This window comes from Semicossyphus pulcher, unplaced genomic scaffold (genome assembly GCF_022749685.1).
Source record: "Semicossyphus pulcher isolate SPU_LCO1_2020_fin unplaced genomic scaffold, fSemPul1.0.p SCAF_12, whole genome shotgun sequence".
NCBI lineage: Eukaryota > Metazoa > Chordata > Actinopteri > Labriformes > Labridae > Semicossyphus > Semicossyphus pulcher.
Window position 1 is genome coordinate 23,831,069 of NW_027211626.1, and position 16,067 is coordinate 23,847,135.

The 16,067-nt window shown below is 40.9% G+C and overlaps 1 protein-coding gene across 1 annotated transcript in view; it reads right to left on the minus strand.

Annotated features, from left to right (window-relative positions):
* Nucleotides 1-12,588: 12,588 nt before the first annotated feature.
* The window catches only part of shtn1 (shootin 1), a 34,882-nt gene continuing 31,403 nt past the window's right edge, over nucleotides 12,589-16,067 (minus strand). The window contains exons 15-16 of the mRNA XM_069659099.1: nucleotides 15,717-15,837; nucleotides 12,589-12,665 (exon numbers count right to left, since the gene is read on the minus strand). Of these exons, the coding sequence (XP_069515200.1) occupies nucleotides 12,589-12,665; nucleotides 15,717-15,837 (198 nt within the window). The remainder of the gene's footprint in view (nucleotides 12,666-15,716; nucleotides 15,838-16,067) is intronic.

Genomic DNA, 16,067 nt, shown 5'->3' on the forward strand with positions numbered 1-16,067 from the left:
CTGGCTGTAGGTCAGGTGGATGTGACTGAAGGGCTTCTCACAGGCTGAGCTCCAAGTTTATTTTGGCAGTGTTTGTGAAATAAAGTTAATTGGATAATGCTTCAGCACAGACACACAAACGGTTTGAAAAAAGAAAACGTAGTGTTTGGATTTGTTTCTGCAGGAGAAGTAAGTGTTCAGTATTTGGTATGGAGATTGGGAGGATATTGAGAATTGCAGGGCCTGCTGATAGACAACCAACTTTAACACATTTATGGCAAATAGCTTATTTTAAAGAGCTCTCTTGCCTCTCTTGGTGGTCAGACAATGAGAAATATGTTCCAAGTATGTCTTCAGATATCTGATAAACATATACTCAGGTAGAAAGTTTGAGTTTGAGTTATTGGCCCATGTATTTTTATTATATTCCCTGTTATTGTTTCTCTATTTATATGTACTTATATATGGCTTTTTCATGTTTCATCCTAGAACAGAAAAAAACATGCTGGGAGAGTACTCTATTACTGTGCAGCTGTCTGGAATTCAGTCTTTTACATTATAAATTACAAGGGTAACAAACCAATAAACATACAGAGGCTTTTTGCGCGTTAGCCTCCAATGGGGTCACATGTAGGTTGCCGTTTGTTGACCTCCTGAAATGGGGTCATGCAGAGGTTAATGCTTTTCACTTGTTTGCCTATTGTCACAGCCTATCATATCACCATGATGCACCAAGCTTCTCCTATTGGTTGCTATTGCCTTATGTCTCATGACTCACTAGGAGCGCCTAATGAGCTTCTATACATCAGTATGGCTTGGGGGCTGCTTTGGACCATGTCATATATTTATATTGTTCTTCCTGTCTTGAAATGGATTCAAATTTGGCCTTATGAGCAGTGGCAATATGTTAGGAATAAGGATATCAAATCTGACACTAGTTGTAGAATATAGATGTAAGTAGATAGGCTTCCTAAGACATGCAAGACATAGCCCGTAGGTTTAATGTGAACATGAATGATTGTCGTCTCCTATGTGTCAGCCCTGTGATAACACTGGCGACCTGCCTAGGGTGAACCCTGCATCCCCCGTGAAGTGCTATAGCGAATGGATGGATGGATGAGTAGCCTGAGAGTACAGGACAACTCAATGATCATGCTCAGACATGGAGGTCTGTGCTGAAGTAGAACTATTGTTAATGTACATTGTAAATAGTAATGAACCATGCACAGAACCCTGTGGTATCCCCTCAGTTATTGTGAAGTGTGGTTGACCTGAGACATCAATAGAGATAATTTCTGTCATTGAAATGTATTAGTTGCCACAAATACATAATACATCATCCCTATCAAATAAATAAACTCAAAGAGTCAAAATGTTCTTTTCTTTAATTGCACAGAAATGTGTTTGTGGCCTGCTAACTGGAGGAGAAAGACGTCCTGAGCAAAGCGCAGAAGAGTCGTTCCACCAGTACGTCTGAGGTGATGTCTACTTCTTCATCACCTGACAGGCTAAAGACAGAGAGATTGTTGAAAAGAGGTAGGATAGCTACAAATCATTAGACATTCACATGCCTCCAACAATAGGCGAGGCAGATGAAGATAAGGTACTTCTTTTTTCTGCAAGGTAGCATTTTTCTTTTTGATCTTACTCTTAAACAAAAATGTCTTTGTCAGGTGGGATCCTTTCTGTTACGCTGTTGAACACTTTTAATAACAATCTGAAACAGTTAGTGGCTGGGGTGATCTACTAGAGCAGTTCCAAAAGTAATTGTACCTATTAGTCATATTTTTTTATTAAAAAAAAAGGAATTTCCCTTTAACGTGGAAATCAAAATCACAATTTCTGTTGTATAGTCCTTGTGTGTTTCCCTAGCAAGAAATCCTAAAGCATTCTAGAGAAAATGTTTTTTTGTAAGAACTATATCCATTGATCACAAGGTTTAACTATCATCTTTTCCACTCTGCCTCCTCATTCAATGACATCATGACAAAAACAAGCTTTCAAGAGAAAACTGCATTTTGTGCCTCAGATAATTGAGCTCATGTTTTCTGTCAATTTTGTCACATTCACAAGGACATTCATTTGAATAAAGTGAGCCTTAGTAATATGAGTATTCTGAACCTTAAGTAATAATCTCAAAGATTTTCATTTCAATAAATGTCTGTTAAGTCACTATCGATCTCCCAATGAGGCATAACTGGTGATTTAGCCTATGGCCCACTGATGAAAGCCTTTGCATTTGCGGTATTATGGACTGGGTGTCAGTGGCCACTTTCGCAGAAAAAACAAGCAGCGCAGTTGTTGATCTGCCGGAGAGGGTAGGCGAAGCTAAAATGATGCATTTCTGGTTTCTGCAAGTGTTGCCAGTAACAGTAATCTACTATGGTTGAACAAACACAGAAAATATTGATGACTACAGATACAACTTCAAAAAAACAGTGAAAATCTATAGAAAAAGAAACAAATTTGACGCTCACATGAAGGCAAAATCAAGGGCCCTATCTAGTGACAGTCTAAGTGATTTAGGGCGTGTCTGACGCACTTTTGCTATTTAGACGGCGCACAATCTGGGCGCAAACCGAGGTGCAAGGCGGAAAGAGGTTTGCTTAAATCCCTTGATTATTCATAGGTGTGTTTTCGGCATGAATCAAACCAATCAGTGTCAGCTGTCATTCCCTTTAAGAGCCAGGCGCGCCTGCAGACATGCGTGTTGCTATTTACACGGCGGATTTCAGTCTTTCTACTTATATAAGTAGTATATAAGTACTTATATAAACCGGACCCCGACTGGCATATTCAACTTATTTCTTTCCACTGTGTCCTTGAACACGCAGAAAAAAACACAGGTCACTGTACAATATATGTCGAAGCACAGATTGATGTTAAAGCCAGTGAAGCGATCCCACTGCCCAACAGAAACAAAAATGAAAAGAGGCATGCTCTGTACATTTACGCACGAGGCACAGCATTAATGACTTAAATCTCCAGATGGACAGGATCTTATGTTTATTAAAGTTCTGCGTGCTGACCATCAAAGAAAGGTCGGCTTTAAATGTTTATTTCTTATTGTTGCTGCTGGATCACATGGCTGTATTGTCTCCTGCGTGCGTAATTGGCACTGGACAATGTTTTAATATCTGTGGGCACGATTGTCGGTGCCACAGGGAGTTATGGTTGAGTATGGTAATTAATTGACCTCCTAGTTGTTTGTGTGTGTGAGTGTTTCTCGGTTTCTGCTGTATTATAGAGAGCGTGCATCTGAATGAGCGTGCATTATGGAGAGCTTTGTGTCGGTCTCAGTAGTTTTTGGCCCGTGCGGGCTGGAGCAGGAATCTCCCTGAGGTGAAGAAGGTGTGTGTGTAGGCAGCGGTGAGCTTGTCCACGCCTTCCTGCACTTGTGCTTTCGGTAACAAACCGAAAGCAGTATCATGATTTAAGTTAAGAGGGAAACAAAAGCTTGCAGCCTGTCCCTTAAACAACATTTTTTCACTGTATCTGCAAACACAGTGTTTTCCTTATGAGTAGAAGCCCTGCTTTGCGTCCCTGTGTAAATGACAAGCAAACTTGTGTTGTAAACTTGCCGATGTATGTCCACAATGCGCCCTCTAAATAGCAATCACAGACTGCGCCATAGACTTTAGACCATGTTTTTGTTGGTCTAAGGCGCAGTCGCTTTCTGCGTTCTCAAGATAGCAATGCGCCACCCGTTGGCTTGACCACACCTCATTTCAAAACCAACACGCCCACAGGCGCTAATGGCGCAAGATCACTTGCTATTTACATAACGTGAGCGCTGGGCGTGATAATGACGACTGCGCCGGGTGGAAGATGGCAATGACACTTGTGCTGCGTGCTTTGGCGCTTTGCGCCGGGTAGACAATAGGGCCCCAAGAGTTACAGCTGTAACAACTGGAGCCAACCATGGATGTTACACATGCAGCACAGTGTGGATATCTGGGAACTGTGCTCCCACAATTACCATTTATCACTATAGGTGCCTGAAATGTTCAAATTTAGCACTTTAAGTACAAAATTTGCTGAAAAATGTTTCATCTGAATCCACTGTAAATGTGCCTGCTAATTGTGTATTTTGTTTTCTGATTCTGTTTAAAGAATAGTTCTGAGCAATTGCAAAAAATCCCACAACATAAACAAAAAACATTTGACCAATCGAGTATTCCAAAGCCTGATATATCTTCTTCCTGTTGTTGAACAGTGACTTACCATTACACTGGGATTTCTTCACTGTGATACAACTAGTTTAGTTAAGTTCCGCTCAGCTCATCAAAGTTGTGTCTTCATACTGAGTATGTGCAGTGACGCTGACATGGAGCTACTCCCCAGAGATCTAATAGTTGTAGTCGCCAAGGTTTTTCAGAGCAGTCATATTGTTCCTCATGAAGAGACAAATGAGACCAAATGCTTCAGTATGGCTGTTTTTACTCCCATTTGTCCGACTGTGTATAGAAACAGTACTGGTCTTTATTCGGCCACGCTGACAGTACTTCCTTAATTTGGGTTTCTGTCCCTTCGTTGAATTTGCTGTGAATAACAACAACAACACTTTGCTTGTTGTTTAATATGTAAAACTAAGGACACTGCTTAGCACACTTGGAAGTGTTACAAAGTGTTAATGGAGAGTTAGTAAGTACTTTGAATTGCATGACCCTGCCAACAAATTAATTATCTGACTTGAAAACATTGAGAGTGAGATATAATTCACATACATATGCATGACCTCGGCAGGAGCAGAGAGCCTGTATTTTTACACCAATGTTATTAGGCAGCTTTTCCCTCATTATTAGACAACTTTCCACTCATTACTTGGCAGCATTCCACTCATTATGCACGATGAGTGAAAAGTATGGCTTTCTGATTCGTTGTCTTATGTTTCACGCGCTGCCTTTAGAAATTCAAGGCCCTTATATACAAAGAGACCCCTGAAGTTCAATCAACATACTGTACGTATATATATATATATGTTCAGGCTGCAGGTTTATATTTTTCTTGTCAGTGTCTCTGTGTCTCCATCATTAGTAGTTTGTAAGGTTACTTATAATTCTATGTATCTTTTCTCTGGGCGACATGCTACATCAGAAGGTTCAGGTTTCTAATCCTGCTTTTTCACCCTTCAGTTTCCTCCCACAGTCCAGAAAGATGCAGGTGAGGCTGACTGGCAACTCTAAATTGCCAGTGCGTCTGAATGGTTGTCTGTCTCAGTGTGTCAGCCCTGTGATTAACTGGCGACCTGTCCAGGGTGTAACCCACCTCTCCCGGTGGGGAGTTGGGACCAGCTCCTGTCCCCCTATAGTCCTCTGAGGAGAGGTTCTCAATGTTTCAGTAATGTAGCCTCCTGAAATACTTTCACCCGACCAGTGCAAATACGTTTGGTGAAAAAGGAACCTGATGTAAAGAGGTAGAATACAGTGCAACACCATCAGTGTCTGATTTACTGAACAAACTTGTACCTGACCAAAACTTAATGAGCTGCGCTGGCTTCATGCAACTGTTGGCTCTGTTGTGTTGTTGTTCTGTAGTCCAGAAATACATATCTCAAACTCATTTATTTTGTTGCTTACATCGCAGAGGGAGAGACCATTTCCTCCTGTGGAGCCACCTGAACCAGCTCTGCCTGGACACATGGTGATCGGCTCAATTTCTCTGACTGAAGTCAAACCTGGGGCACAAATACGAGGTACCCCTCTCTACACACAGCAGCTCTGAAGAACAGAAAGGTTTGACCATCTAAGCCCATACACACATGTTCACACACACATAGACACAGGGAGCAACATGTAACTGTATCTAAGGCTCCAACACAGTTTCACATCCCTCTAACCTTGCTTAACTTAGAAGAATTAATCCTGATCCCCGAGGGAGACAATGAGTTGAACGAGTTCACTTCAGCCACATGTGTTGTCTGTGTTGTTATATGTTCAAACTATGTTTTGCCAACTTCGTCTTGGAGCTGGCAGATGCTATAGACGCGTTCACTGTGCCTTACCATTACTGTTCTTTGTGCACATTCCTTTGCTTGCTTTGTTGTTGCTATGATGTGGTACATTATTGGTAATTGGCCCCGCGGTTTTTCTATATTCTACTTTGACTATAGCGTTAATTGAACCCACTGAACTGTGAACTTCTTCAACAGATCATCACAATGACAACTCGAGTTCCAGAAGATGATGAGAATGATAAACACTTCAACAACAGCCGGGGTGAGGGACATTGCTATTTATTCTCTGTAAGAATAGGAACTGAGTTCACACAGGCTTTATATGAACAGAATGTAAAAGGTTGAGGCAGGATTGAAGGCTTTCTCTGATATGAGACTTTCCTAAAAGACACACAAAAAGGGTGATTTCTCTTCTATTTTCATGGCTCATCTTCAAATTAACTCAGGCATGCAGGCCTGGAGGTATGTTGAAATGCTTATTAAAGCATTCATTGCTTCCCCTATTTACACGTTCCTCCATGTACTGTGTACTGAGTTATCTCCTGCATTGTTCGATGACCCCTAACACTTACATTTGTGCACAGTGGAGAGGTTGAGCAGAACACACTCGTCTGCTAATAATCCTGCAATAACAACCATTTCATTCAATCCTATGAATAAATACTCATGTATTGTCATTCACATTCTGACTCTTTTCAGCATGTATCCAAAGAGAAGGGATGTAAAGAACATTAGAGGTTAATGTATTTATCGTGGTTCGATGTGTTAAAGCACAATACAGAGATGTTGCTGACAAGGTGAACCGTGTCTTTGCTCCAAGGCCACCCAGGCAGCTCTGTGCAACAGTGGAACAACCGAGCAGCCTCTGGATCTGATCACTGAAGCCTGCACTAACTGTGGACTGGCAACGCAGACAGAGATCCATTTAGCAATAAAATGTAGCCCCTGAGCTAATGGACAGTTGTAGTCGCTGGTTTTAAATGACCCAAGGTGTTGGGAGTCCTTGCGTAGGAGTCTTTGTATAAATAATTTCTAAAGGCATACAGCTGAAGAAGTCAGTACACATGCACACACAGTACAGCCACAGCTGATAGACACTATATGCGTAAAAGAGAATTTAATTTGTCTTCTTTCTTCCTTCAGACAATCTCAGGAAAGTATAAATGAGCAGCAGGTGATGGAAAGTAGATAGTGGTGGCCTGCATCAGTTCATTTAGGACAGGTGAGTAAAAAAAAAATCAGCGTTCATCATCATGTCCAATATAATTCAAATATGATGAAGTATACAATGCATATGTGGTACGAGATTATAACAGATAATGACTTACATCCATTAACAAAAAAATAAAATACCCAAATATTCATGGGGAAATGCGAGGCTTTGTTTTGTAAACATGTCCATCAGCCTTCCACAAACTAGAGTCCAGGTGGGGGTATTGTACCAGGCAGGATTACTCAGATGGCAAGGTTACTCCTACAAAACATTCATCCAATGTCATTCATCCAACATCCAATTTTTAGAGAAGTTCTGAAAAATTGGATGTTGAAATTTAATTTTTGTGTTCAAAAAGAGCAAAGAAGCAATGATTAGATAAGAATGAAAGGTGTTCCTTCCTGTTTCCTGCCCAGAACTGCTGGTATGTTATAGGTAACTACACAAAAATGGCACAAAAGTTATTAAACTTCTTCTTTAACTATGCAAATATGTATGTAGTCAAACACTAGCAAGCTACTGCAAAATATAGATAAACTACTGGTTAAAGGGGGGTGTTTCAAGCATCATATTTCACTCTATGATACCTGTGGAGTAGCTTAGCATAATTTACAGTTAATAAAAACTCTCACACTGGTGCTCTGTGCAGGCCCTCATACAGTCTCTGCCTGAAACGACTCAGTCAGTTCTGTCCCTAAACCCCGCCCCTACAGGCCCACTTTCTTCTGATTGGCACTTTCTTCTGATCTTAAGCCTGCTGAGGCTGCACTTTGTGACATCACAAAGTGCAGCGTCTAGAAATAACTGTGTGAAACCTGACGTTTATAAAAACTGGGTCAGAAATAAATATTTGTATTTGTTCATTAGTTGCATTTGCAAAAAACAAAAGGAAAGTCAAGCAAAGGATGTCCTTATAGATGCTGCTGCAAAACAAGTTATTTATTGAAACATTTAACATCAGCAATATTTGGTATCCATTCACCTGTCTTCATCATGTAAAAAATGATGTTGTGCTGTAATGTAATGTAATGAATAAATCTTTTTTGGGGAGCATCGACTCAGTGTGCTTACAGGCCACAAGAATACAGACTAAAAGTTGGCCTTGAACAGATACAGCAGAATTTATGTGATGATCTTTTAGTGTGGAAAAAGGACCAGAGGAAATTTCATCTCTAACATAATCTAACTAATATATCAATAATAATAATAATGTATTTGGAATAATATGAGGGAAGTTGCAAAGTCAAAACAAGGTTTTATATATATATATATATATATGTATATATACACACACACACACACACATTCAGATCATATCAAACAGACTATTCATTCATTCTGTAGATACAAGGTTATAATTGTCTGCAGCTTTGACCTTTCACAGTTCTCCCTCACCTCAGACATGGTGCAGAAAGCTGTCAGCTGATTGCCCCACGTCTGCCAGAGTTTGGATGGAACACTCGATGGTTGCCATGACATTTAAAGAAGCATCTCTTGCCGGACTTTACAGCGAAGTTTAATTTTTTTACCTGACCAAAGGTCTGTGTGAAGTGCTCTGTAGAAGTCGCTGCTCTGTTTTTTTAAAATGTATTTTCTTGTTTTTTGGGTGTCCTTCTTTGGGCAGTGGGTGTGTGGACCAGAGCTGCGTCCATGGATGGATATGGATGAAATTAGCAAAAATATATAGACACAATGACACAATGTAGACACTGATGGGTAATCTTGTCCTGCTAACTGATGAACCATTGTTCAGTCCTGACCTACCCAGCTCACAGTGACATTTGAAATTCGCATTTTTGACTCCAAGGTTTGGTCAGCAATGACGCAACTTCTTCACTAAAGTAAAAGTGAAAATACACTTTGAAATGTTCTGACAATATAAATGTAAATGTAGCTCTTTTACGTTTCTGCTGGATGTTTCCGTGCAAAGCAAACTGAACTTTATGTCATAGCTTTAAATCTAAATTCATTGTATGATGTGCACTGATAGGAGGGCAAATATCCTCTTTTTCAGGTGACATTGTCCCTTTCATTTAGGTTAAAACATGTCTTGCTGTTAGGAAGGTAGAGCGGATTATACAAAATAATATCAATCAATATTTGACCTGAAATGCGTTATGGCTTTAATAACCAGCTTTTGTTTAATGTAAGGACTATAAATTACAGTAATTAGTGTTTAAATGAAGGAACAACAAGTGAAACGTTGTTGAACAAATATATAGGTAGGTAAAGCACAGACATCTTAACACCTTTATATAAGGAACAGTCTCTTTAGGGTGGTTTTATCTTTTAACCAGAATCCTCTATAACAACATCTGTCAATACAAACAGCTTGTGTGGACTTGAACACAGTGTCACCAAAACAGCTGAAACTCTAACTGGTTGACATCAAATAAATTGGGACAATAATGCTCTTGAACTGTTGAGCACAAATCACCGGAATCATCGGACCCAACTACCTGCCCTCAGTTTCATCACATGACCAAAAACAATAATAAACCCCCTCAGTGTTACGACAGAGACAGTGTCCTGGTTTCTGTCCCCCTCCCCTTGGTTGCATCACATACTCTCTGCAGCTCCTCTCCTCCTCCCTCAGGCTGAGGGTCTGGGCCTGGACTCTGTCAAACTGGGAGGTCTGAGCAGCCCTGAGAGGATGACTAAATACAACCGGCTGTTTTCTATAGAGGAAGAACCGGCCCAACAGGGAATCCTGGGTATTTTTCTTTTTTTATACTCATCCCTTGTCTTTTTTTTAAGAGGAAAAAGGAGGCCAGACAAAGCCAGAGAGAGAGAGAGAGAGAGAGAGGTAAGAATGCATGAGAACACATCTCTCTCTCTGTGTTGGATGTGAAAGGAAACTGTGTGTGAGGAATCATACAAATGTGTATTTGTGTGTGTGTGAGTGGAAGAATGGAAACCCGTCCTTTGGATCTGTTAATTGGCCTCCTAATTACACGCAGAGACCGATTCGTTCCCATCTGTCATTTCCTCAAAAAGCCGGCAGGGACACAGGAGGGTTAATGAGAGATGAGTTCATGTCTGTGTGTAATCAATTCCTTTCTTAAAAACTTGATCAAACATGGTTATTGGTAATTTGTGTTGGTGTTGATACGACATGCAGAACCTCATGGTGAAAGGCTCAGCATTGTTTTTTACCCAGTTATCTGAGGCATCTGTGCACCAGCTTTTGTCCACTCACTTCTTTATTTCATTATTTTGTCTCGTCCACAGTCTCCAAGGAGAAGCTCCCCCCTCCACTGTTCACTGAAAAAGCACAGCAGCAGTCCACTAACTGCTGAGCACTCGGCCTGACACGGCCGGCTCGCGGCTCAGAGCTTCTGTTTCTACCAGACACGTCTCCAAATCTGTTTGTGCTGCCACATCATATTTCACATCTGCTGTTGCGTCTCGCTCGCAGGTCGGGCTTTCACTCATGAAACCTGCTGAGTCGAATCTAAACTGAGTGCATTAATCAAGTCTTTCTGTCCTATTTGATTTAAAAACTGAGGTAAAAAATCAATATGAGCCTATTTAGCAAGAGGCTAAGTGGAGAAACATGACCTTCAATAAAACAGTTTATAAAACCCTCAAACGCCTCGTCGCCACTTCAGCTGTAAACATATCATCAGGTGCTGTACACTGCAGCTCCTCCTTACACAAACACAGCTCTGCTTTTAGGTCACAATCAATCATCTGCACACATAGCAGCACTCGTGAGAACCATAACACAAGACACACATTAGCCTTCAGTATCTGCTACAATGGGAACAGATCAACTGGTGGAGGTCTTTATTGCACGTTACAACCGCTATTTAAATCATGTTTTTTATTAACAAAGTCGGGTCCTTCTTTTATTATTATTTCGGGCTTATTTGCCTAAAAAGTCAAGGTGGAAAAACAAAAATAATTTTACACAAAGATTTATTTTGCATCAACATGTTTGCCCTTGGCTTTCTTTGGTTTTACTTTGAAAAGTCGTCTGAAACAACATTGAGTCCATTCATTCAGAGTACTTTTCACTCGACATCCTCTAAAACAAAGCTTCACACCCCTCTGGGACCCCTGGTTGTGAAGGATAAATTAAGTACAAAAGAAAGTCTCAGCTGAGTTAGATAAAAAGTTAGATCATTCATTAACCTTAATATTCACTTCTCTGAAAGGAAACCATCACTCATGAACATCATGAAAGAAAGAAATGATCAAATAGAATCTGAACAGCTGGACGGCTGTGGCTTCATAACATACACCTCAAGGTAAACGCTCAAACAATTCACAAGTAAATTGAGTCAAATATAAAAATTCTAATAAATTACAAAGGGTTGTTGATTGTGTAGATTCTGTTAAATCTCTGCGCTTTAACAAAACTGGATAATAAAAGGCTGTAAGCTGTGGGAGGATAAATGCCAGAGAACACACACACACACACACACACACACAGCTGTGTCAGTGTTGTCCAACAAAGCCTGCCTCCCGTCTCTTCAGGACGTGGTGAGGTAAAGGCCTCTCCGTCACCGGTCAGCCCCCGCACTGACCCCTCTCATGGCTCCTCAGTTCCTGGAGGAAGTGATGCTGTCAGCGTGTAAAGACAGGAGATGAGCGGCTGGAGGAGCATCTCTCCGCCCGGCCCGCAGCTCTAGAAAAAAAAAAAAAAAAAAAAAAGGCTGCTTGTATATAGTGAGACGTGGAGGAGCTTCACAAGTGCTTTGTGTACCAGCCACATACAGCTGCATCAATGGGCCTGTCAAGTGAGTTATCCCTCATTCACCGCTCCTTTCTGTTAAAACACACAGAATGTGGCTGACACGGCCCCGCTGACACTCCTACACAACCCCGCTTCACTTCTTAAAGGCTGTGAATACACATTTAGACTAAAGATGTTAACATGAAACTGACGTCAGTTTCACTTAAATGATACACGTCCTTTAAATGTACATTACCTCTAGACAAAATTATAGTTTTTGTCTGATTTCATGTTCAGTTTATTGGCAAATAAATTAAATATCAAATGTTCTCCAGCTGCTTCTTCTTCAAGTTTCGTTCCTTGTGGCTTCTTGGTTTAGTTGGAGCTCACTCTCAGTGTTGCTGTAAGTGTCGGGGAGTGAAGACAACCTCTAATCAATGAAACGTGCAGGCCGGACACACAGCAGCATCTCAGCCGAGCCTCCCCAGCAGGCAATTACTGTGTTTGGGGAAAATAAATGAAATGACTAACAAAATAGGTCAAATTAAGTGTTTCCCAGACACACTAAAAGAACCTCCCTAATTGCTGGTCCCTGAAGGGAAAAAATACAAAAACAACAAAACATTATATTGTATCGGCCGATGACGAGGGAGAAGACGGAGAGCGGAGAATGGAGGACAGGCTGAGGGGAAGAAAAGGACACAGCATGGTCGGTGTAATTACATGTTTTGCCTCCATCGGCGATGTGTGCACCGTCCGTCAATCAACATCAGCGAGTCCGGCGCTGGAGCAGATGGCGGAGGAAGGAATTGAGCTGGTCATTGACTTTGCTTCTGCTGAAGGAAGGAAGAGGGAGACAACAGATCCAAGACGCTCCTCCTCTGAATCAAAGACTTTATTGTATGTAGGCAAACTATTGAGCTGTGCCAGGGCGGCCTCAACGAGAAGAACCTCGTTAGATATGGAGGATATGAGCAGGCAGAGACATAAATCAATACAAAGGCCTTCTCTCTCTTTCATTTACTCTTACAGTAGAACTCTCACTCTACTCTCCAAGATCCACGTCCTCATACTACTTTGTCATGAGAAAATAGAGGAGAAGGAGCCAAATCTGCTTTCTGCACAGCTGATATTGAATCTCCTCACAGACCACTTCCTGTGTCAGCGCAGCCTCTGTTGAGACTTAATCTGCTGTTAAATAAAATTAGAGTGTGACTTCCTCTGCGACATTTCAGTGCAGCGAGGAGTGAATGAACGTGTGGAAGATGGAGAGGAGTCTTTGAAGCTGCTGCTGATGAATCGGGTTAGAGAGGGGAGACTTTGAGCCATAATGACATTTCCTCCACACTCTGTAAGGGGGGGGGGGATTGGGAGCTGGAAATTGCACCTCAGTGCTAAACGAAGCCTGAGCTTTAATTAACAGCAGCTACACAATAGGTGACGGACATCACCCACAGTTCTCAGCTCTCGTGTTTCAATCCCTCCTCACTCAAGGAAGTGTCTGGGAAATTTGGGCAGGTGTCGAGGGAAAACAAAACAACACGCGAGCAGCCCTCCATTGTGGTGAAATCACCGGCACAGTCATTGTGATGTTTCAAAGGGCACAGGCTGATCCTCCGCTCCATACCTGGCTAACACCACCTCTGACTGAGGCTTAAAGGCAAAATCCACCCTAAGACACTTTAACACTGTTAAAAATCGGACAGGGCTCAAGGGCTTTGCATTTTTGGACTCACTGAAATTCTTGTTTTTTATTCAGTCTCGTCATTTAAAACAAAATATGATGACTAAAAATGTTACATTCAAAATTGTAAAAAGTTTTTTTATTTAATGTGGGTTTATCAGTCACAAAGAGAGATGTATTGTAGGGATGTGAAACATTTCTTTAGTAGGAAGGAGGTCAGAGTGGATGGTGGAAATACACAGTTCAGGACTTGGACAGCAGAGTTGCCTACTTCCTGCCTACCTTTGTAGATAACTATTGTGATATTGTTTTTCTTTAGGCACTGTCTCTTTTGCATTAACCCACAGACTTTATATTTTCACTTACATTTGAGTTGTTTTTTGTATTCCTCCAACTTTGTATTGTATTTTTGGAGCTATCTGGCACTATCATTTACTTCAGGATTAATAAAGTTCTATCTTTTCTGATCTAAACGACAGAAGCCCTGGGAATCAAGTGAGAACAAAAAGTTATGGTGATCCATTTGATTGAGTCTGAAAAAAACCAAAACGTTTTCTATCTTGTCTTTACAAAAAAAACAACAACTAAAACCAAAAAATACAAGACCACGAGTATTTTTTTCACCAATTTTCAAAAATAGAAAAAAGATTGTGGCAAATTCCATTTTTATTTACAGGCTAAAACTTTATCATACGTTTTCACAGATGAAGCAATCTTTCAAGTAACTTATAAAGATTCTGCTGGCACAAACAATTCAGACACAAAAACTGACCAGCAGAGTTTTTCTTTCTTTCGTGGCTCTCAGGGGCTTCTGTCACTTTGTTGTTAAAATTGTAATCTGGGCTGTTTTAAGTTCTTCTTCTAGTCGACTTACTATTGCAAATTCCTGGCATATAAACATAATTAAAAGGAGACAGTGTTGTTGATTCTCAGGAGAAAAAAAGACCAATCAGAAAGTGAAATCATGAGGTATGAAAGTTCTTTCTGTTTTTACGAGCGAGAATGCAAGGCTTAAAAAGGGAAATGAATCATTTCTGTGACTGTTTCACACATTAAGTCCCAGATTGACATAGATTAAAAATAACTATAAAACATATGGCCATGTTCAAACCAACAATACAACTCTCAATTGAAAAAAAAAACAACCAAACATGTTTTGGAAATCATTAAATCCAGAGAATTTATATTCAAACTGGTTTCTCACTGTCTCAACACACCGTCACTAATCCTGCCTTCTTTTTGAAGCTGGTCCGTGTTCGGTCTGAATGTTTACTATAATTAAAGAGCATCAAAAAGTGTCTCCTAAATTGTCCCATACCCTTAACGTGACGTGTCCAAAGGCTAGGAGGCAGTGCCCTGTATAAAATGGTGTCCTGAGAATGAAGGGGGGTGTTAGTGGAGCAGTGGAAACAAAGTGTGCCACAGCGGCCTGTAATTGCTCACTGGGGGGCTACAAGGTTAACGCTGGTTCAGACAGAACAATTCAGAGACATACTTTGCTTTGGCAGAAGCTCAAGGCTGCACAACCCGCTGCACTGTTCCTCGCCGTGCAAACAATAAATTGGGCTTCACCTTCGGTATTATAAAAAGAGCTGAATGAACCCTGAAAAGGCGGTGTGGGATGCATGTCTTTCATTTCACTGAAATTAAATGGCCTCAATATAAACCACTGATACATTCATGCTGTGTAACCTCCGGCTGGATGCACAACCAGGATGTCTGCTCGGGTTTTTCTTTTCCCCTCACATAGGAACCATGTGACAGTGAAATGATTATTAAAATAATGTGTGTAAAATTAATGCTAAATGTTGATTTTGCATCATGTGATCTTCCGTTTGGCCAAATCCAGTCTGAGCAGGTGGAATGTCAGCGTGGTGGCAGCGCTCACGGTGCAGGGGAGAGGACGGGATTACGACCTTAAGAAAAGGACAAACACTTGCTGAGACAAACGATCACTGTTGCCACTTTCTCCTCAAACTACAGCAGCTAAAAGTAAGTCTGCTTAAACCACAATGAAGTGACATGACAGTTACATATCCATCACCCTCTCAAAGGCCAAACATTTGATAAACAAACAGTCCACACGATTATAACTGATGTTTTAAATTTCCTGAGTTACAAGAGATCACTTTAATACTACAGAAAGACTGTGTGGTTGGTTACAGCCCACACAAAGTTTGACATGAAGGAGATTAAAACTTACTGTCGTGTGGGGACTCCAGTTTACCCCGCCGTCTCAGGAGGATCCTCTGCAGCTCCTCATGTTGGCTGTTTTCTGACGGAGACACTGTCTTCGGTTGGGGGGCGGTTCTATTGAAACTCTCCTGGACAGTTTCAACAAAAACACACAAACATTTAGACGGACAGCCTGTTCAGAAGCAACAGAGCTGCAAAGTCACACCACAGCTCAAAATCAGTAACTTTTAAACTATCTGGACTTTACTCATATTAGTGTATAAATGCTAATGTAATCTGCTTTTCTCCATCGTGAACGCCAAGTATGTTCATATTAATGTTAGCTCTTTAAATGCTGCACTCTCTCTTCAGTAAAATA